The sequence below is a fragment of the Gracilinanus agilis genome, chromosome 3, assembly GCF_016433145.1.
Source record: "Gracilinanus agilis isolate LMUSP501 chromosome 3, AgileGrace, whole genome shotgun sequence".
In the NCBI taxonomy this organism is placed as follows: Eukaryota; Metazoa; Chordata; class Mammalia; order Didelphimorphia; family Didelphidae; genus Gracilinanus; species Gracilinanus agilis.
The window spans coordinates 605,378,819-605,402,744 of record NC_058132.1 but is presented as its reverse complement, the minus strand read 5'-3'; the positions used below and the strand labels follow the sequence as shown (position 1 = coordinate 605,402,744).

Genomic DNA, 23,926 nt, shown 5'->3' with positions numbered 1-23,926 from the left:
CTTAAGAAATAAAAGATTGACTAAAATTAAAAATTACAAAAGTGATTAAATGAAAGTTAAGAGTATTTATTTCAGTTCCATGCAGAAGCCATATCCATTGTAAATATAAATGTTATTTCATTAAGATTTTGTATTAGATTAGTTTTGGCCTTTGGGTAGTTTATTTTTATCCCTCCTTATAAAATCACTCTAGGGGAAAAAAAGAATCTATTTAACTTTAGAGTTAATTCCTTTTTTTAAACCCTTCACTTCTCTCTTAAAATAGATACTAATATTCTAAGACAGAAGAGTGGCAAGGGTTAAGCAGTTAAGGTTAAATGTCTTGCCCATGGTCTCACAGTATGAAGTGTCAGAGGTCAAATTTGAACCCGGATCTTCCTGATTCCAGGCCTGTTGATCTATCAGTTGTGCTACTTCGCTGCCCCTTCATAGTAATTCTTAAATTAATTTTAAAATTATTTACTTAAAAATTGAAACTTGAGATTTAAAAAATGTGATTTGATTAAAAAATAGAATTATTAGCTCGAAATACTTTTCTATATGTGTTTACAATAATATATAAAAAGTAACTTGACTCACTGTCATCCTTTTCATGTAGAGGCAGCATATTTTGGGGGATGGAGGACTGAAAGACCTGGGTTCAGGTCATATGACCTGGAGCAAATCATTCAAGACTCATCTCATACTTCATACATCCTACCTTTTGCAGGAGGCCTTTCTTGGGCCTCTTGTCCCCTTTCCTCGGCCTGTCGCACCAAGAGCCTTTCCTCTGAGATGACCTTCCATCTACTCTCAATGTCTTATGGACATAGTTGTTTTCCTATTGTATTTTCCATTATAATGTGTGCTCCTTGAGGCCAGGGACCATATTGTGTGCCTTTCATATATCCATAGGACCAAGCACAGCCTCTGGCACATTGTGCTTAATTAATAAATGCTTGTTGACTGACTGACAGCCATTTAATGCCCAGGGAATCTTTCACTGCACATTACAGAATAGTGGCCAGTCTGCATTGGTAGAGGGGATTTCTAGCTAGGTGCTTACCACACCGATGTAAACCGCCCCCTCAAAAAAATCACCTATAACTACATCTTGTGTTGAAGTGATTCACACCCTACTGCCTTCCAGCTGTTGATGGTAAAGACGTTTTTTGCTTGCCCTCCCGAGGACTGTAGAGCACAAGTGAGTCTGTGCTACAGTCCCTGTTTCGTCCTTGCTTCTGTTTGTTTCTTATATTTAACAGGAGAAAACTAAGTTCCAGTTTCCACTTTCTTTGTTCTTATTGTTACATGACTATTTCTTACCTTTTCTTCCTCAAGTAAGTAAGTAAGCCCTCAGCTTCGTTGTTCTTCAGACTAAGTGTCTCCCCGTTTGCATTCTAAGGGTCTCCTGTGGCATCTTTCTGGGGTACTTACCAGATTGTCAGTCCTCTGGCCTCTTCACTAACTCTGCCCTTGTTTTCTTGCTCTGGGGTGTCAGATAAGATTAGGAAGCTGGTAGGCACTGGGGGAAGACTGTCCTGGCACCAGCCAAAAGCCATTTTAAAGCAGCTTCCCTGGCATAGTCATCTTACAAATAATTTAAAGCAGTGTGGCATGACTTTGGAGAGTCTAAAAAGCACAAAATTTATTTTTATTTAGTTTAAGTAAGCTCCTTTTATATGATTGTAGTGCTTAGGCTATGACCACGGAGTCCACATGACTACTTTGTCTCATCTAAAGTTTATCTATGACTAAGCTCTCTAGTCAGCTTTATCAGGTGTCAAATTCCTATGATCTCTTTCATCATCAATCTTTGCAAAAAAAATTATGCTAAATTCTAGGGGAGTTAAACAGATAATCTTTTATTTAACAGTTATCTGTTGCATGTGTATTATTTGCAAGGCACCATGCTAAATTTAGGGGAAATACAAAGATAATTGAAGATTATTTCCCATGTTCCCATGATGTTTATAATCTAATGGATTGTAGAATTAGTTGTACATAGAAATCTGTTATGAAATGGACAAAAATGGGCAGTGTAGGAGAAGTACTTCTTCTAATACAGAAAAAGATGTTGGTAAAAGTGTATATATTCTTAAGCACAGTCTTTTTAAGAGAAATTTTGTCTTGTGAGCTTACTTTTGCTTTCTGCATTATAAGTCTTACAGCTAGAGCTCTGGCCTCTCTCATTCCTCAATCCTCTGTCTAGTTCTAGAATAGAGGAATTGACATTTGCTCTTCATGGTTTGGCAAATGATAGAAGAAGTAAAGATGATAGCCATACCATGCTTGCATAAGAGAATATAAATCCTTTATTGATACTTGTTCAATGAAAAAAGTACTCATTTTTCCCTCTCCAGGGAAAGAACTTCCTCATCCTATCTGGTATTTAACTGACAGGTATTTAGTTACCTGGATCTGTAGAGTCTTAGATAGTATGGGCATTTCTGGCAGGCTTCCAACTAACTTTTTTTTTTTTTTTTTTTTAAACCCTTGTACTTCGGTGTATTGTCTCATAGGTGGAAGAGTGGTAAGGGTGGGCAATGGGGGTCAAGTGACTTGCCCAGGGTCACACAGCTGGGAAGTGGCTGAGGCCGGATTTGAACCTAGGACCTCCTGTCTCTAGGCCTGACTCTCACTCCACTGAGCTACCCAGCTGCCCCCTTCCAACTAACTTTTAAGAGAATCCTTTTCTAAAAATATATATATTTTAAAACTCAAAAACTCATTTAAACAATATTTGGTAGTTCTCTAAATAGATAAAAAAAAGGCATTTCCTTTTAAACTTGTATCAAGAAAACAGAGCAAAATATGAGCCTATATCTGTAAATTATTTTAAGTTGTATATATGTATAATAACATGTGTAATTATACATATATAAAATTTTGTAAACCAAAGTTCCTGATGAGTCTATATAAATAGGTTCATTCACTCAACAATCATTTATTAAGCATTTACTTATACTACATTCTTGGGGAGATAAAAAAGATAATTAAAGACCTGTTTACTACTCTCATGGAATTTACAATCCAAAATAATTTAGAACTAATTCTGCTTGTGACCAGTTTGGTATAGTGGAATGAGAACTGGCTTTAGATGTAGGAAGATATGAATTCTAGTCCAATCTCTGGCCTTCACTGGCTGTGTGAGCTTGGAGAAGTCACTTAACCTTTCAATACTTTAGCCTGTGGTGTCAAACTCAGCCACGAACTCATGTGAAACATTTCTCAACTACATTTTAATCTGGACACATCTGCTCTGGGCAGTTCTTTAAGACTACAAATTGGATAGGAGTTATTGACCTGCTTGGGAAAGAGAGTTTCTTCATTTCAGAGTTCCCCGTACAAAAGAAATCACAGGGCCATTCCCCATCTCTATCTGTATGTGAGCTTGTTGTGTACAGGGCAAAAGTAGATGGAGTGGGAAAAAGATTATTGCTGGAATAGAGAAGGAAAGAAAAGCCTGTGAATTCAGATGTACTGTTGTTGGGGTCCGAATGGATCACCACCCAAGGAGCACACGGAGACAGTGCAATCCAAGCAAGTCTTTATTTCTAGTGTGTGCTAGGGGAGCTCAGCAAAGGAGTTCCAGTGATGTATATTCAGAGCAAAGATTATACGTTTGGGATTCCAGGCTGGTGGTTAAGGGGGGGTCAAGGGATGGTGGGTAAGGTGGCAGGTAAGGTCCGGGCTGGTTTCGGCTATGGTTATTTTTCTCTTTGTCTCTTCATTTTGTAAGGGACAGGGGACTTTGACCTATGAGCTACAATCTAGTTTCAGCTACTTCACTGTCTTTGGAGGAGAAGTCTGACTCTTTTAGTAACTAATGTAAGTTAATCAAGGCAGTGGCAGGATTCTGCCATCAGAAACCTTTTGTTCATTTATGAAGTACCTAAATTGTTTTTTTTCCTTAAGAGATGACTAATGTAGTGAATTGAGATAGTGGAGCTACCTATCTGTGAGTAATTCCTGGTGAAAGGAGAGAAAAGATAAAGAAGATAAAGGGGGTGGGAAGGAAGTGAGAGGCAGAGACAGATGAAGGCAGAGACAGAGTAGGATGATGATCATAATGGTAATGTACAACATTCTGTAAAAAATTTGAGGAGATAATGAAAGACTTTCTAGAAGAGGTGTCACCTGAGCAGAGGATTATGAAAGGAAGTGAGGAGAGCATTTGAAGTATGGAGGGACAACAAGTATGAATGTATGGTGGCGGTAGAAGGTATGTTTAGTTTAAGAAGCACCTGGTTATTCTATTTGATGAGAACATAGAATGTATGAAGGTGAGGAATGTGAAATAAATCTGGGAAGGGAGGTTGAAACCATATTTGGGAGAGGCCCAAGGATCAAGCTAGGGAATTTAGATTTTATTCCAGATACATTAGGGATCCACTGAAGATTTTTAAACAAGAGAGTGACATGGTTAACTGTGTTTTAGGAAGACTATTGAAGGCTGGATCAAAGAAGAGTAAGCCTGGAGGCAGAGAACTCATTTAGGGGCCTATTATTGTATCTAAGTGAGTAGTTTTATGAGGGCTAAAGTAAGGTGATGTCAGTGCGAATTGGGAGAAAGGGAGAGGTGAAAGATACATTGTGGGGGTAGTATAGGCAAAATGTGGTAACTAAAATGAAGGGTGAGGAAGAGAAAAAGAAGTCCAAAATGCTAGCCGTATTTCAGACCTCTGCCTTTTATACACTTTGTTCTATTTCAACTAGAATATTTTCTCCCTTGATTCCTCTTGTTCTCTTTCTTTGTAATTTGCAAAAGTTGGTCTTCCTGACTCTTAGAAAATGCTTTTGACTATTGATAACCCTTCCCTTCAAGACCCAACTAAAAAGTGTTTCCTAATTTCTCCCAACTGGAAGTAATTTCTCGACTTTTCTTAGAGCTCTCTTTTATATTCTATATTGTATCATATTTATTTGTGTGATATAGGTCTCATATTTACTTATAAAGACTTTGAGAATAGGGAATCATTTTTTTATCCATATTATCCACAACTCTGAATATAATACCTAGTATATATAGTAGGTGTTTATTAATTATTTGTTGAAGGGAATATGTTTAGACCTTGTGTGTGTCTTCATTTTCCATGAAATACCTAGTACATTGCCATTTTTAATATATTGTCATGGTTGTTAGTATGTCTTTCAAAATACTACAGGTGTATAAATATGAATAAACAAATATAACTAAAGTTATTGATAGAATAGCAATTAAAGGTTGAGTCAAGGGTTTTATCTGAAATGTGAAGATTATCATCCAAAATTCTGTGATACATTTTTCTTACTTTAGATATAAATAATATTAGTAATTTTTTGGTAATTTATTTTTTCCAATTACATGTGAAAAAACTATTTAATATCCTTAAAAAAAATTTTTTTAGTCCCATATTCTTTCCCTGCCCCTTCCCTGAGATGACAAGCAATTTGATATAGGTTATACATGTGCAGTCATAAAACATATTTCCATATCAGTCATGTTGTGGAAGACACATATAAAAAAATGAAGAAAATAAGGTGAAAATTTAGTATGCTTTGATCTGCATTCAGATTTCATCAGTTCTTTCTCTGGAGGTGAATAGCATTTTTCATCATAAGCTATTTGGAAATGTCTTGAATCATTGTATTGCTGAGAACAGCTAAGTTCTACAATTGATCATTGTACAATATTGCTGTTACTAATAATCTTTCAATGAATATTTCTAATTTATGTGACAACTAAAGAGGAAAATATTATTTACCTAACTATGAACTTGTAATATTTTTAAGGAAGCACCTTCTGTTCTGTGGGCTGTTATTTAACGTAGCACAATTGCCTGCATCTATTCTATCAGGGAAGAACATAAAGTAAGTAATACCAGATGGCAGTTTACTATAATTTTTTTTTTAGGTTAGGGTAGTGAATTTGAATTTTGTTGAAATACAATTGGTATGTATGTGTGTGTGCATGCATGTGCGTGCATGCACGTGTGTGTGTGTGCGCACACGCGTGCGCGTGTGCATAAACAAGTGTCTAAGGAAAAGTCAGAAAGTCAGAGTCAAACATTCGTTAAGTGCCTCCTATGTGTCAGGCACTGTGCCAAGTATGGTGGATACAAAGAAAGGGATGACAGTACCTGCCCTCAAGGAGCTCACAGTCTAATAGGGGAGACAACACATAAAAAGAAACTGAAAATATATAATTGAGGGAGGATACTCAGCACAGGAGCATGATGATGTCATGAGAACAGGTGTGAGGAAATGACCTGATGAAGTGTGAATTTCTGTGATGATTTCATCTTGCAGAAAGATGACGATCTGGAGATAACAGAGTCCAGAGAGCAGGGTAGGAAATTATGAGGAGAATAAATCATTAAAAATATTTGGTCAGTTAACTCACTTTAGACCATATCCCCATGGAAAACAATTTGAAGTTTCATTGTCTCTTTCCTTTTGATATCTCTCACCCTTTCCATGTTTCCTTTCAGCCCTTGTGGCCTCGTGACCTCCTGTGTTATTAGTTGTATTCCATTTAAACTTATCCTTCTGAGACTGTACCACAATCTGGCTAGTGCTCCCAAATTTTACCTTTTCCTCCCTGTCCTTCCAAATCATAACTTAAGTATATATTTTCTAATTTTTTCTGGGTTCCAATAAGTGATTGGTTTGCTAATTCATAAAAAAAAATTTATTCACAAATCATTTTGGAAATTACTCTTTGAGTGTTTTCATTTTAATAAATGACTGCCATGGGAACAGTGATTATTTCACCCAGCTGAATGAATCTATTGTAATGGAAATTCACATAGCAAGACACAATGATATTTGAGGGCAGGTTGTACAATTACATGTAGCTGATCATACATTTTTTTTTCTCCTACAGCTAGATGGGGGTAGATCATACACAATTATTTGCAGGCTGAAGGAATTCTAAGATTACTTTAGGTGTAGGGCTTTATTTTTCCTTGTTCCTGGACTTAGGTAATCATTTCCTTACTACAAATAGTTATCCTCCTGAATTTATATTTTTTCTCCTACTAGAGTGGGACAGTTATAGGATGATCCCAATGCTTTGGTATTTCAAGGCATTATGAAAACCCAAAACACTTGTCAGTGATTTCTGGTCCTTTTTATTTCTAGCATAGGAGTTTTCCACCTAGGGTTTATGAACTTGTTTTTAAAAATTATTTTGAGGGGGCAGCTAGGTGGTTTAATGGATTGAGAGCCAGGATTAGAGATGGAAGGTCCTGGTTTCAAATTTGGCCTCAGACTTTTCCTAGCTGTGTGACCCTGGTCAAGCCACTTAAGTTCCATTTGCCTAGACTTTACCACTTTTCTGCTTTGGAACCAATAGACAGTATTGATTCTAAGATGGAAGGTAAGAGTTTAAAAAATTATTTTGATAACCATATTTTTAAATATAAAAGTTTTTATTAATGTCTTTGTTTTTTATGTGATCATAGTTTTCCCCAATATTCCTCTTCCTTTTCCCAGAAAACCATCCTATATAACAAATAGTATTTTTTAAGACAAAAAAGAAAAAGAAGAGGAAGCAACATGTTTAAAACAGCATTAGAGGGGAGGTCGGGGAGTGAAGGGGGAAGTAAGAGCATGAATCATGTAACCATGTTAACTTTTCTAAAAAATAAATATTATTAAATGTTAAAAATAAAACAAAACAAAAAACAGCATTATAGAAACAAGAAAGAACAGTATTATGATGACTGAATTTGCATATGGACTAGGGAATCATCTTTTTAATTGGTGTGTTTTGATATAACAGATACTTCTCTTTCAACACCCAGACATGTTACCTCCATTGCAGTTAAGCAACATTTTTTAGCAATAGTATGATTGCAACCAAGAATACAAATGACTTTCCACTTTTGAAGTTTAAGAACTGTTAACAGAAATAAAGACTTTGTTTTACCCTAATCAGATGGCACCAACATTGTCTTGTATTTGATTTGATTTTTGTTGCCTGTTAGTATTTCCTATTCATATGTTGTGCTTAGTTTCATTTTGGTTCTTCTTTCTTCACTTTGCACAATGCCTTTCACCTTGCTCATAGCAAACACTTAGTAAATATTTATTGACTTGAATTGCATTATTTTGCATAAGTTTTCCATGTTTCTCTGAATTCTTCATTTTCATGTTCCTTCTGGTGAAATAATATCCTATTACATTCATACATCACAGTTTGTTCCTCTATTCCCTATAGTCATTTGATACATTATCTTGTTTCTTGCAAATTTTTTTTATATCACAAACAGTAGTTCTGTCAATATTTGATTATACACAAGAGTCTTTTCTAGTCGATGTTAACTTTCTTGTAGTGTAACCCCCTCAAGTCATATATGTATATATGACTAAAAATTTGAACAGCTTAGTAATTTTTCTTGCTTGATTTCAATTGATTTCCCCATTAGGTAGACCAATTCATAACTCGACCAGCAGTGAATTAACATACCTACTTTCCTAAAACCCAATACTGAATTTGAGCATCTTGGTTAATTTGATGGTTTGAAGGTATGAATTTTGATACCTTTGAGTGGCTTTAATTTATATTTCTTCAATTACTAGTGATTTTAAACAGTTTTTTTCAGATGACATTTGTTTGCATCTCCTCTTTTGAAAACTTCATATTCTTTGACCATTTCACTTGAATTAGGAGAGTTGTATTTTAAAAAATATTCTTATGAGGAATGTCATTATGTAATAGCCATTTATGGAAATCTTAATTATATTTTGCCTTAAAACTTTTTAAAAAATTATTTTTCTGACCTTGACAGTTCCATAATAGTAATAATCTTGGCTAAAAAGGATCTTTTTTTGTTCAAGATTTACTCTGGATTTTGAAAGAATATCTGCTTTTGTTTCTTTTCTGATTTCTTGTATAACAAAGTCAAATGCAAAAGAAAATAAAAATGTTATGCATGCCAATTAGACTCTGAATTACTTTCATAAGGGGTTTATTTTCTTTTAGAGCATTAAGCATCTGTCTCATACTGATATAGAAATATGTTCCCTTCTTTCATTCTTCAGTCTTAGATGCTATGAAGTACGTTTATTAACATTTCATTTATCTGTACAACAACCTTGTAGCAAATTGAAGCATCCAGAACAGTAAAAATCCAGAAATCAGGGAGGAGTTAGGGAAGTGGAAAGATAAGCATTTCTATTATTGAAGAAGGAACTTTGAGCAATAACAAGTAGAGGCAAGAAGAGCCAGAGATATGGAAATTACTTTTCAACAATGTGCTTGGTCCATTTTGCTGACTGCCCAAACTTGAGAAAAGAAGCATCCTCCTATATTAGTGGTGGTTATTAAAGCCAAGTTACTTAACTGGGAAAGTAAAAAGAAAGAGAGAGAACAGTGTCAGGAAGAGGAAACAAAGGAAGCAAGAAAAAAGTAGATGGAAAAGAATGGTGGCAAACAGTGATGGAGGCAAGGCATGGTCCTGGGCTAGCAAGCACTTTAACAGAGGAGCCCAAAGAATTTCTATTGTGTAGCAGCAAACTTTACATTTTACAGTTAGATTATAATCTATGTACTTGGTTTATTTGAGCATTTGTGGAATACCTGTGTGTGAGGCTCACTGCACTACTCAGTAACATACTTTTTGACAAATATACTATATTATAGAAAATTTTCATTTTTAAAAAGGTTAATTTAGTACTTAAAGAGTTAAGTTTTATTACTCTCTAATGCTGAGCTACATTGAACACTTTACCATCTTTATGGTATTAGATTAAAAAACATAACTGCAAATGGAAACTACCTTTTTTTGTTTTGTTTTAAAAATTATTACCTTCCATCTTAGAATCAATACTGTGTATTGGCTCCAAGGCAGGAGAGTGGTAAGGGTGGGCAATGGAGGTCAAGTGACTTGCCCAGGGTCACACAGCTGGGAAGTGTCTGAGGTCAGATTTCAACCCAGAACTTCCTGTCTCTAGGCCAGACTCTCAATCCACTGAGCCACCCAGCTGCCTCCTGGAGTCTACTTTTTAATAGAAAACATGTTAGCCACTTTTTGAAAATTATTTTAAACTAGTAATTGCCTTCCAATCAAGATGGCTTCCTGAACAGAGATTCCTATGTAAATTTCACACTTACCTGAAATTTGCACCAGAAAAAATAATTTAAAAATTCATTGAGAAAATGTAGTGAATGACATCCTTCATTTCAGAACTACATAGAAAGTGAACTAGCAACCCACAGTAGGAAAGGAGACCACCAATAAGCAAAACATCAGTGCAAGAAAACAAATCCATAGCTCTTTAGCATAACCAGAAAAGGGCCCAAGACACATGTATCATCTGTTTGCCTCAGTTTCTTCCACTGTGAAATGGGGATAATAATAGCACTTTCTTCCCAGGATGTTGTGAGGTTCAAATGAGATCATATTAGCAGGGTGCCTGGCATGTAATAGAGAAAGTGAACGAAACTGTATTGAAAACACAGATGCCTAATAAGGGCCTAAGAGAAGAGGTTCTTAACTTTTTTTTTGTAACATGGACCTCTTTTGTCTAGTAAAACCTGTTGGCCCCTTCTCAGAACAATGTTTCCAAATTCATAAAATAAAATAAATAGCATTACAAAGGAGAAATCAGTTATATTGAAAAAAGTGAATATGCCCCAGGTAAAGTATCCTGAATTAAGAGGTAGTGACTATAAAATTATTCTGATGATTTAAAAATTGATATTAATTTAAATGTAAACAGTTACTAAGTAATTTCAGTTGGTATTGTTCAGTGTTAGTCTTTCAATAAAGCCTTTTATTAAAAAAAGTAAGCTGGAAGAGCAAAAACAAAGAAAGAAAACTAGAGACCAATTTTTTCTCTAATGAATATTGATACAAAAATCTCAAATAAAATACTAGCAAAGATATTATAGCAAAATATCACAAACTCTGACGAGGGAGATTTATATCAAGAATGCAGGGATGGTTCAATATTAGGAAAACTATCAGCATAATTGAACATATCAATAACAAAAATCAACAAGTCATATGATTATCTCAATAGATACAGAAAAAAAAGCTTTTGACAAAATGCAACACTTACTCCTATTAAAAATACTAGAGAACATAGGAAAAAATAGAGCATTCCTTAAAATAAGTAGTATCAATCTAAAACTATCAGCAAGCATTATCTGTAATGGGAATAAGCTAGAAACTTTTAGTAATATCAGGAATGAAGCAAGGATGTCCATTATCACCACTATTATTCAATATTGTACTAGAAATGCATAAGAGGAGAAAAAGAAGTGGAAAAAATTAGAATAGGCAGTGAGGAAAAGAGCAGTGATGCATGGCAAACATTTTAAAGACTAAGTGCCCAAACTTTACCCTCACTCTGCATGTGAGCTGCCCCTTTACCCCAGACAGGGGAGGGAGGAAGTGCTCCCACTGGGCTGCTGGGCAGAGGGGTGGGTGATGAGAGAAATGTCTTCAGGCACTCAGGGAGAAAGGGAAGAGAGCATCCCCTTCCAGTACGTGTGCTGTAGGTTTGCCAGCACAGTCTTGGAGAATCAAATAAACAACTAATTGAAATAACTTCAGCAAATTTGTAGTATGTAAAATAAACCCACATAAATCATCAGTATTTCTGTATATTACCAACAAAGTCACAGCAGCAAGAGATGAAAGAAATTCCATTCAAAATAATTGTAGAAAATATAAAACAGCTGGGAATCAACCTGCCAAGATAAACCCAGGAACTATATGAACAATAACAAAACATTCTTCACACAAATAAAGTCAGATTTAAAACAGAGGAAAAACATTAATTTCTCATAAGTAGACCAAGGCAACATAATTAAAATGACAGTTCTGTCTAAATTAATTATTCAGTGCCATAATAGTCAAAACTACCCAAAAATTGTTTCATCAAGCAAAAAAAAAAAATAAAATTCATCTGGAGGAACAGAAGGTCAAGGATATCAAGGAAACTAATGGGGGAAAAATGTGAAGGTGCCAAGCATACCAGACTTTGAGCAGTATTCATCAAAACAATCTGCTACTGGCTAAGAAATAGAGTAATGGTCAGCAATAGATTAGGTACACAATACATAGTAGTAAATGACTATGATAATCTAGCATTTGATTTAACCCAAAGATTCAAGCTTTTGGAACAAAACCTCATTATTTGACAAAACTGCTAGGAAAACTGGAAAATAGTATAGCAGAAACTAGATACAGAACAATATCTGACACCATGTGCACAGATAAAGTAAAAATGGATATATAATTTAAATATAAAGGACACTACCATAATCAAATTAGGGAAGCATGTAATACTTTACCTGTCAGATCTATGGACAAGGGAAGAATTTAGGAACAAAAAAGAAAGAGCATAAAATTGCTAATTTTGATTACATTAAATTTAAAAAGTTTTATAAAAACAAAACCAATGCAACCAGTATTAGAAGAAAAACAGAAAAGTGGAAAAAATGTTATTGGCAAAGACTAATTTCTCAGTATAGAGAACTGAGTCAAATTTGCAAGATTTCAAGTCATTCTCCAAATGATAAATCATCAAAGAATATGAACAAGCAGTTCTTAGATAAAGAAATCAAAGCTACCTGTAGTCATATGAAAAAATGTTTCAGATCACTATTGATTAAGGAAATGCAAATTAAAACAACTCTGAAGTATCACCTCATACCTGGCAGATTGGCTAATATAACAGAAAGGGAAAATGATGAATATTAGAGGGGCTGTGGGAAAATTGGGATACCAATGCAATGTTGGTGGAGTTATAAACTGATAACCATTCTGGAAAGCAATTTGGAACCATGCCCAAATGGCTATAAAACTCTGCCTTCTCTTTGACCCAGAAATACCAGTACTAGATCTATGTCCCAAAAAGATCCAAAAAAAGAGAAAGGGGCCTATTTGTACAAAAATATTTAAAGTAGCTCTCTGTTATTACAAAGAATTGAATATTGAGGGGATATTCATTAACTGGGGACAAGTTGTGGTATATGATTGTAATGGAATACTGTTGTGCAATAATAATTAGTGAACAGGAAAACTTCAGAAAAGCCTGGAAAGATTTTTATGAATCGATGCAAAATGAAATGAACTGAACCTGGAGAACAGTTAACAACAATATTGGATGATGATTAAATGTGAATGATAGCTACTTTCAGCAATACAGTGATCCAAGACAACTTCAGGGGACTCATGATAAAAAAATGTTATCCACCACCAGAGGAAGAACTGATGAAGATTTATAAAAATGAAAAGATAGCATTTTTCATTCTCATTTTCTTCAAGAAATTTTTTTAGTGATATGTGTCTTCTTCCACAACATGATAAATATGGAAATATTTATTTCATGATAGCACATGTATAACTGAAATCAAATTGCTTTCCATCTTAGGGAGGAGTAGGGGAGGGAGACAGTGCAAGAATTTGGAACTCGGTGCCAGAAAGTGAATATTAAAAATTGCTTCAAAATATAAATTGGTGAATGGGGTTGGGGTGTGCAGCCTCGTGGCTCAGTAGATTGAAAGCCAGGCCTAGAGATGGGAGGTCCTCAGTTCAAATCTGGCCTCAGACACTTCCTGCTGTGTGACCCTGGTGTAACCCCCATTGCCTAGCCCTTACCGCTGGCCTGCCTTGGAACCAATTCATAGTATTGATTCTAAGGTGGAAGGTAGGAGCTTAAAAAAATGTAAATGGGGGAAAATATCATTGTGAAAAATGTTTACTTTTGTAAATTTGTGGCCATAAAAGGTAAAGTGACTCACACAGGTAAGCAATATTTGAAGCTGTGTATTCTCAGTTCCCAAGTCTAGCTCTCCAGCCATTACACCATGCTGTCTCAATTCAGAAATAAAGAGGTAATAATTGTACTATATCTTGTTCTAGTTAGAACTCATGCCAGGGTATTGTTGTTCTTGTTAGTGTACCTCAGTTTAGGGTGGACATTAGGAAGTTTTAAGGGATCCCAAAATCAGGATTGTGAAGGTCTTTAATTTAATTTAGCTTAATTTAGTTTAATTTAATTTAATTTAATTTAATTTAATGAAGGTCCTTATGAAGTTTAGTTTAAGAAACCTGGGGCTTATTTAGTTGAGCCTAGAGAATAAAAGGGTTAAGGGAAATATTCTTGATAACTGTCTTCAAGTGTTTGAAGATTTGAAGAGATTAGATTTGTTCTTTCGGTCCCTGAGAGAAGAACCAGGAACAATGGGTAAAAGTTGCAAAAAGGGACATTTAGTTTTAATTAAAAGAAAAAATTCCTAAGGATTAGAATTCTTGAAAATTTGAATGAACTGCCATAGGAGATAGTGGGTTCTCCACTCGTGGACATCTTCAGACAAAGGTGAGATGACCATTTACTGACTATTACAGAGGGGATACTTCTTTAGGTATGGATTGGACTATATGGCATATGTGATCCTGTCCAACTTGGAAATTCTGTGATAGTACTTAAGCTACTGGAGCCTTTAATTTTTTGTGATAATCAGGACTTTTGAGATTGGGAAGGGTGAAAAGCCTGAAGGATTATTGTTGAACACCAGAGCTCAGAAGCTATTTGTTAGATTTTATTGGAATTTTATTTGTTTGTTTTCTTAACCTATTAAGTACAATATTTACCACAGTGTCAGACACTGTGAGTACATAAGAAGTATTATTTATTGGTTAGTAATAAAATTGGGCTACTGTATATAAGTAAATGCTGTGATTGAGAGAGAGCCATTCTATATTATTTTTCTGATGAGGAATGGTCAATTTTTTTGTTTTTCTTGAATTTGGTTACCAAAACCTGCTAACTGAGAGAGAGAGAGAGAGAGAGAGAGAGAGAGAAACCCCCTTATTTCCAAAGGTAAATTTTTTTACCAGCATTACTAGTAGTGGCAATAGGCTGGCCAGTGTTTCCTAGAGTCAGAAAAAAAGAAATGACCTAAAAAAAAACTCTTCAGGAACTTAGTTTATATTCTATTTATGGCACTCTTTCCTTCCCTAGCGGTCTCAACATATTTTCTTTGTTTAAATACTATGCTTGTGCTATGCCTTGTGGAAGTATACCACCAAATGGAAAGAGTAGCTGTGGGGTGAATCATAATTGCTAGCCTATCAATTGACAAATAGCATTTGGTGCTAGGTATAAATATCTGTTCATAGGCTTTTTAATTGAGTTTTAGATGTGGGAGAAGGTACATGGCAGCAAGTGGAATTTAACTTTTGAGCACAGCCTCTTCCTAGCATCCCTAAGGATTAAAAATAACAGTCAAGGAACTAAAAGTTTATTTGGATTGAGGAAGACTTGTGGATAATTTAGGAAATTTGATGTTGAAACAGGGGTAGCGACTGTATCTGTAATTTTGTCTACATAGGAAACTCCCAGGCAAGAAAACTCTGTTTACTAAATAAATAGACCAATATCTACTTGTACTTTAAAAGTTTTAAAGATCTCTTAGTCCATGGAGGCCAGAGTCCCAAAGGCAGTAGTCACCAGAGTTAGTATTGAACCCCAGTCTTCCTTTCTATCCACTATGCCATGCTGCTCTCAAGTCCAAAAATATTTCAAAATAAAAATGAAAAGCATCATCAGAGTATAATTTCATTAAAAACATAAATAAATAAAAACACTAGTCTTGGTGTCAAATGACCTTGGTTAAGTCATTTTAACCTTTTGCAACTCAGTTTTCTGTCTTAAAAATGAGATAATCCCTGCATTGCCTGTTTCAAGAAGTTATTATTGTAAAGCAGCTATATCATAACCTTTAAAGTACTGTTTAAATGTCACTAGTCCTGTAGTCAAATGAGATAATTTTGTAGATTATATAGTTTATTTACAAACTTCATAAAGTTTTAATTAAACATAATTTAAAAATTAATATATAAAAGATACCTTATTTCTAAATAGGATATGGCATTGGTGAAACTCATTATGAAATAAAAACTTTGAATTAAAAACTTAGGTTTCTTAATAAAATATAATCAATTTTTGCACATATTTTAATCAAATACTTTTATACACTTGAACATGGTAAATGAGGCATCATATCAGTGACAAGATTGCCTGGCATTCTGAATTGAGGAAAAGAGAAATTTGAGCCTCACTCTGTATAGCAAAAGGAAAGGTACATGAAGTTCCTTAGGCTCAGTCGCATCTCCTGCTTACTATCACCCATTCCTTTTTTCCTGAAGTTCTTGTCTATAATACCGAACTCTCTGCTAAGATTTTCAGAAGGGATAAGGAAAACTCCTTTTTTTTCTTCTAGTCTGATTCCTTGTGATTCACCGAAAAGGTAGAAAGACTTTGAGTGATTCCCAGGATCATAGATTTGAACCTAGGAGAGACTGTAACAGTCCAATCACTTTTAGATATGGTAGGGCTCAGAATTGTAATGTTACTGACTCATGTCTCATAGGGAGTAAGTAGCAGCGATGAGACTGAAAGCCAGGTCCTTTGACTCTAAATGTAATGAGAGTGAGTGTCTAGACCAGTGGTTCCCAGACTTTTTTGGCCTACCGCCCCCTTTCCAGAAAAAATATTACTTAGCGCCCCCTGCCACATACTATCACCAACCCCTTACAGTTATTCACCGCCCCCCCGGATCACTGCAGCACCTACCAGGAGGCGGTGGCACCCAGTTTGGGAATCACTGGTCTATACTATAGTTAATCAGTTAGCCAGCAAACATTTATTAAGTGCTTTTGGTGTGCCAGCTAAGTGCTGATTATGCAAAGAAAAAGTAAAAATTTCCCCTGCTCTCAAAAATCGTATGTTCAATTATTTTTTTGAGTTAGAAAAAAAATAACAAAATTCATTTGGAAGAACAAAAAAAATCATGTCTTATCAAAGGAATTAATGAAAAAATGCAAAGGAAGGAGGTCTAGAAATAACAGATTTTAAACCATATTATAAAGCAGGAATTATCAAAACTATCTGGTGCTGGCTAAGAAATAGATTAATGGAACAGAACAGACATACAACAAACAATGGTAAAAGATTATATCAACCTTTGGATTTGATAAAAAGTATAGATTCACTCAGTGGGTAAAAATTACTGGGACAACTGGAAAGTACTTTAGCATCTAAATCAATATTTTACATTGTATTTGTATGTAAAAATACAATCAAATGTATTGTATAAATCAATATCTTACAACATAATCAATATCTTACAACATAAAACAATATATTACAACAATACAACAAAATTACTGGGACAACTGGAAAGTACTTTAGCATATAAATCAATATTTTGCAACATTCACTAAAATCAAAATAGTTACATGACCCAGACATAAGGAGAGATATAAGCAAATTAGAATTGGGAACATATTCCCTATAGCCACATTGGCAAAGCTGTGGCACTCAGGCAGAGCTGGCACTTGGGGAGCTGTTTCATTCCCTCTCTTCCTAATTCCCAAGGACATTTTTTGCATGTCCCACCCCTCTGTCCAGCCACCCACAGCAAGCACTTTGTCCCTCAGCTCTCTCTGGTAATGGAGGGGGGTGGAGGTGCTCACAGTCAGCTTGAATTTGCCCTCTGGGCACTTAAACTGTGGAAAAGGCTCACCTGCCCTGTCATATAGGATTTATGGATAGGAGAAAAATTTATGAATAAACAAGAGAGAGAGTTGTAAAATGGATAATTTTGATTACATGAAATTAAAACGGTTTTGTGCAAATAAAATTAATCTAGCAAAATGAGAGGGAAAGCCTACAATATAGATAGAAGCCTACAATATAGAGAAAACTTTGTCAAATTGATAAGAATAAGAGCCACTCCTGGATTGATAAACCATCAAAACATACAAACAGTTTTTGAATAAAGAAATTAAAGCTCTACATAGGCATATGAAAAATGCTCTAAATCATTACTGATTAGAGAAATGCAAATCAAAATAATTCTGAGATACCTCACATATTGGCTAAAATGACAAATGTTGGATGAGACATGGAAAAATGAGGACACTAATACACTGTTGGTGGAACTGTGAACTGATCAAACCATTTTGATAACAATTTATATTAATATAGTTAAAATCCTATGTAGACCCTCACATCCAGTAATACCAATGAGGTCAGGGGAAAAGGAAAAGGACTGATATGTTCTAAAATATTACAGCAATTCTTTTTGTGGTAGAAAAGAACTGGAAATTGAGGGGACAGTCATCTGTTGGGGAATGGCTGAACAAATTTGTGGTATGTGGTTGTTATGAAATACTACTTTGTTGTAGGAAATGATGAACAGGTTAATTTTTTAAAAACTTGGAAAGACCTACATGAAATGAAAATCAAAATGAGTAGAACCAAGGGAAATTTTTATAAAGCTACAGAGTTAATGTTTGAAGAATAACTTGTGAATGTTCACTTCTAGAGAATGAACTGATAAATAGAAATGTGAAAGATATGACACAAATTTTTTAAAAATTGATTAATGCCTTCTATGTTGTGTGAAGGGGAAAGAGAGGGTAAGATGCCTGGGAATTAATTTTTATAGTATCACTTAAATTTATTCTGATATTCTTTTCCATTTCCCCACCCAGAGAGTCATAAAAAAAGAGGAAGAGAAAAAAATCGGTGAAACAGATAAAAATATTTTTTTTAATTGTCAAAAGTTTTATACCTGTGAACCTCCTACTTTTGCAAAAAAGTGAATTAGCGGTATTTCCTTAGAGTTCTTCTTTGGGGCCATGTTTGTTCTTTGTAATTTTACAACATTCACTTTTAATTGTTTTGTGCTTTTTGTTCTTTCCATTTACATTGTAGTCGTTTATATTGCTTTCTTGACATTGCTACTTCACTCTGTATCAGATCTTGTGAATATTTCTTTGCTTTTTGCAGTCATATTAATCACTTCTTTCAGCACAGTAATTCCACTTTACACTTATGGAAAACAGTATTCTTAGCCCTTCTGAAATCAATATGCATTTATTTTGTTTAGATAGGAGTTTTCTTGATAGTGACTTCTTTGAGGGTATATGCCCTGTAGTAGAAGCTCTAGGTCAAAAGGTATAGACAGTAGGCAATTTATTTGAAATAAAGATTCCAAAAAGTGGAAATGAGGAGGAAAATCATTCCAGACATTGGAGATAATTAGTGTAAAAAGAGGGAGACTAGTGATGGTCTGTGGTATTAGGAACAACTGATAGGCCCATCTGGCTGGAGTTCAAGTTAGCCAGGTTGCAAAGAGCTTTCAATGTTGAAGAGGAATTCATATTTGATGGTAGAATTAAGAGGGAAGTTCTGAAGCTTATTAAATATAGGAGGAACATGGTTAGACCTCCTCTTTGGTAGAATTACTTGGTGGCTGTTTGAAGGATAGATTAGAGTGGGGAGAAACTTGGAGTTGGGAGAGTAGACCAAATAGAAATGTATCCCAGTCTTCCACATGAGAAATATTGAAGCCTGAAGTAAGATGGTGGATGAATAGAAATAAAGGAGTGAATGAATGTACTTGAGAGAGATTGTTGAGAAAGAAATAAGATTTAACATGGAGTAAATGAGAGTAAAGAGTCAAAGCTGATGCCTGGGTTTTAAATGTAGGTGCCTGGAAGGTCCATGGTGGTACCCTCAATAGTAATACAGAAATTCAGAATAGGAGTGGACTTGGCTGGGAGAAGGAAATAGTGAGCTTTGTTTTGGACTTGGCTGAATTTGAAATGCCTTTGTGGCATCTGGTTTGAAATGTCCCAAAGGCAATTGGAGATACTCCACTAGAGCTCACAAAAGAGATTGGGAGTCATCTGCATAGAGATGATAATTGGATTTCTGGAATTTGATGAAATCACCAAGTGAGAGGGAAAAGAAAATAAATATAAAGAAAAAAGAGAAGAAAGCACATGACAGTCTTGGAAGACTAAGTAGTAGGTTGATAGTTAGTTGGAGAACCAAGTGAGAAGAGTAATGAAATCCCAAAGAAGGAGTAGCCTGGAAGAGGTGATGAGCAGTGTCAGAAGCCATAGAGGTCAAGAAGACCATTTTACTACTTTTTAGTATGGCTTTCAACTAAGGTCATTCTACCAAAATTGCTCTCTCCAAAGTTACTCATGATCTCTTAATTCCAATTTTTTTTCTCAATCTTATTTTTTTTTTTTACCTCTAAGCAGCTTTTAATACTGTTCATCACCGTCTTCTTCTTGATATTCTCTTTGTGCTCTGATTTTCATGACACCACCACTCTCTTCTTAGTTCTTCTCCCGCCTATCTGACTTCTCCTCAATATTCTTTGCTAGATTTCAGTTCATGCCAGCTAATAGTAGGTATCCCACAGAACTCTGTCTTGGGCTTCACTTGGTGATCTCACCAGCTTCCATAAATTTATGCTGATGATCAAATCTACTTATGTAGCCCTAACCTCTCTGCAGACCTCTAGTCTCACATCTCCAGCTACCTATTGGACATCTCGGTCTGGAGGTACTGTAGACATCTTATGTTCAACGTGTCTAAAACCAAACTTACTCTCTTTTCCCTAAAACCTTTCTTCCATGTTCCAAATTTCTCTTGCTGTCAAGCACATCACCTCCAAACATTTAGGCTTGCAACCCAGATATCATCTTCAACTCCTCACTTTCTCTTATCCTTCATAACAAATCTGTTGCCAAGGCCTGCAGCTTTTAACATCTCTTGCATATACCCTCTTTGGTCCTCTGAAACTGCCCCCTTCTTGGTATATGCCCTCATCACCTCATACCAGCTTGACTTCTCTACCATAAGTTTCTCCCCATCCCTATCTATCTCCTACCCAGCTGTCAAAGTGATCTTCCTAAAGCACAGGTCTGATTGTGTCAGTCCCTCCCTCTTCTGCTGCCCCAATAAACTCCAGGGGTTCATTATTAACTCTGGGATCAAATTCATTCAAAGCCCTTCATAACAAGTCCTACCTCACCTCTTCAGTCTTATAACTTAGACCTTTCCTCCTCTATTTCTCTCCATTAACAATGGCTGCTTATCATTCTTGCATGATACTCCATCTCCTGACTGAACATTTTTACTGGTTGTCCCCCCCTCCCCAGCCTAGAATGTTCTCCCTCCTCATCTCTGCCTCTTTGCTTCTCTGGCTTCCTTCGAATCTCATCTGAAATCTCACCTTTCATAGGAAACCTTTCCCATCCCCTCTTAATTCCAATGCCTTTCCTATGTTGATTATTTCCAATTTATCATGTATATAGCTTATTTCTATGAATTTGCTTGCATGTCATCTCCCCTAATTAGGCTGTGAGCTCCTTGAGTTCAGGGATTGGATTGCCTTTTCTCTTTCTTCCCCAGCTCTTAGCACAGTGCTCAGCAAATAGAAAGCACTTAATAAATGTTTGTTGGCTGACTAAGAGATCTTTGGTAACTTTGAAGGAGAAATTTCAGTTGAATTAATTAACTAGGGCATTGGCAAATATAAATTTAGTTAGAATGAACCTCAGAAAATTTATTGAGTTTCCTTATCTTTTCTGGATTATTTGAAAATGCTTCTTGTAAAAAATTAGTCAGTCAATAAACCTTTATTAAGTACCTACTATGTACCAGGCTTCTTGTAAAGTGACTTTTTAAATAAGCAATATTTTATTGCTCTGTGATGTTGCTGCTATCATTGAAATATTCTTCATGCTAGCTGGGTTTTAGAAAGTAAAATTTATATTTCAGTTTATTACTTCATTTTATTTTGTCTTTTTTTCTTTGCAGGCTTTGCCTTCCAAAGAAACTCCATTTCATAATGCTAGACAAATGTCTTGCATGATATCAGCTTCAACCTGGAATAATTGTGATCACAATACTAAGTCTGAGATATTAAAACAACATGTACCAGAGCTAGATTCTTCTTTCCATTCTGTTTTATCACTCCCATCAGGTAAATCTCCTTATAAGGAATTTCCAAGTAGACTAATAATTTTTTCTTTTTGTTGAAATTCATTCATCTTAAATGTAATAGCTGTAAAATTAATAGTTTTCTTCTCAAGATTTCTTTTATCCTTGTTTACTAGTTATTGGAAGTATAAATTTTCTCGGAACTGTTGCAAGTTTAATTCTTTACTAAGTTAATATTCTAGCTCTGCTTAATAAATTCATGAAATATATCAGAAACTATTTTGGTGGAAAGGCTCAAACTTTTGACCTCCTTTTGAATAAGTTAAATCTTTAACGTTTTTTGCTAATGCTGTCAGCATTACCAAAATTTGTTTCTTAATGGTAAGAAAATGCAATTTTCTTCCTTACATTTTTTGGACTATTTTTTTAGTAATTCAAATTTTTAATGCAATATTATGCATAGGTACAATTTTTGAAACCAAATAATAATGGTCAGCATTTTGCCTTATCTAAGTTTTTCCAAAGATGGAAAAAAAAAATCTCAGTCATCTGCTCTTGTGTTATCTTTTCTTTAAATAATTCTCTTAACTAGGGGGTATCTATAGCCTTTGATTTAATAAAGAAGGGTGCTCAGTGACTACTGGATTTTTACTTTCTATTGCTCAGGACTTTCCATCCAGGATCATATTTGAACTGCCAGATATTAGGGGGAAAAGAACATTTCTTGCCTTCTCTACCTTCAGTGGCCATTCCAAGCTCAGAGGTAGTATGGCATAGTGGATAGAGTACTAGATTTAAAGTCTAGAACCTAGAGTTTTACTCGTACCTTAGATATGACTATAATCCAGCTAGTTAACCCTTCCTAGCCTCAGTTTTATCAGCTCTAAAATGGGGATAATAATACTACAAATCTACTACAGAGTTGTGAAGAAAGCACTTTGGAAACTTCAAGTGCTCCAGAATTGTCAACTTTGGTCAAATAACCAGCTTGAGTTATTATTATTCTCTACGTTAGGGACCTAAATGTTTTATTTCTTTCTTTAGATTAGAGTTCTGATTATCTTCTAAGGGCTCCTTGACCTAAAGGCCCAAACCTTCTTTTATTTTTCTTTCTATGTGGGATTCCCAAGATTTTTAGAATAGATGCTATTAGCCATTCTACCTTATCTTTCACATTTCTCACCTTTAACTTCTTGCCTTCTGAAAGGGATCTTTGCTAGATTTTCATGCAAATGAACATCAGTTTGGTTCTTAACATGTATTTATACTTGTTCAAGTATTTTTCCTGGAAGATTTTCTTCTTGGTAGTTATTAAATTCACAAGAAGGATTAGCAAAATACCAAGCTTGACAGTCCGGAAGAACAGTGCTATCATTAGGGCTCATACCTAGTTCCTTTCCAGTGGTATTTGACATTCATAGCAACCCAAACATAATTCTGTCTTTCCCAATTTTTTACCTGATAGGAGGCGGTCTTTATATTTTTTATCTAAAGAAAGGTGAAAGACATTAAGTAGTACCAATATCTGTATGTATCCTTTTGTCATAAACCTCATGGCCTAATTTGTGTTAAAAGTACCTTCTCTTCAGACTGTCAAATTGCATTTTCTTCTTTGATGAGGCTGGATTTACTTGTGCCTTCTAAAGTCACGGCATTCATACCGGAAGGAGAGAAACCGTAATTACAATTCTTAAGGGCTCCTTATTTTAAATTTGCAGGTCAGTCAGCTTGTTCTCCCCTAACATTTTTATAAAGCACTATAGTCTGAACCCGTCCTCCTGTTGAGGATGTCAGTATAATCTTATAAGCTTGAAAATGGTTATTTTTAGCTTGACCTTCCTTTCAACCCCCCAAAATATATACACAGACAGATGATTTTAGCCTATCTTTGAAAAAACTCCAGTTACTTACAAATAACCTTTTATCCAAAAATATGTTCCTCTTGGGAGCACATTTTTAGGTCTCTTAACAACTGAGGTGGGCATTTTTAGGTTTTCTCTAATAACGAATAAGGATGTTTTTGGTTGAAGAGTTATGTAGTTGACAGGCACACAAAGTATAAGTTTTAGTTGGGGAGGAGTTTAAGAATATTACCTCTCAAACCAGCTATCAGTGATAATACTTCTTCAGGAAACAAGCTTGTTAGCCCTCTGGGGAATCATTAGTATTTAATTGCTTAGTCAACATT

At 35.1% G+C, this 23,926-nt stretch overlaps 1 protein-coding gene across 2 annotated transcripts in view; it reads left to right on the top strand.

The window, feature by feature from the left end:
• KANSL1L (KAT8 regulatory NSL complex subunit 1 like) overlaps positions 1 to 23,926 on the top strand; it is a 117,672-nt gene that overhangs the window by 69,325 nt on the left and 24,421 nt on the right. For both annotated transcript variants that reach the window (XM_044670722.1, XM_044670721.1), the window contains exon 6: positions 21,616 to 21,781. In XM_044670722.1, the coding sequence (XP_044526657.1) occupies positions 21,616 to 21,781 (166 nt within the window). The remainder of the gene's footprint in view (positions 1 to 21,615; positions 21,782 to 23,926) is intronic.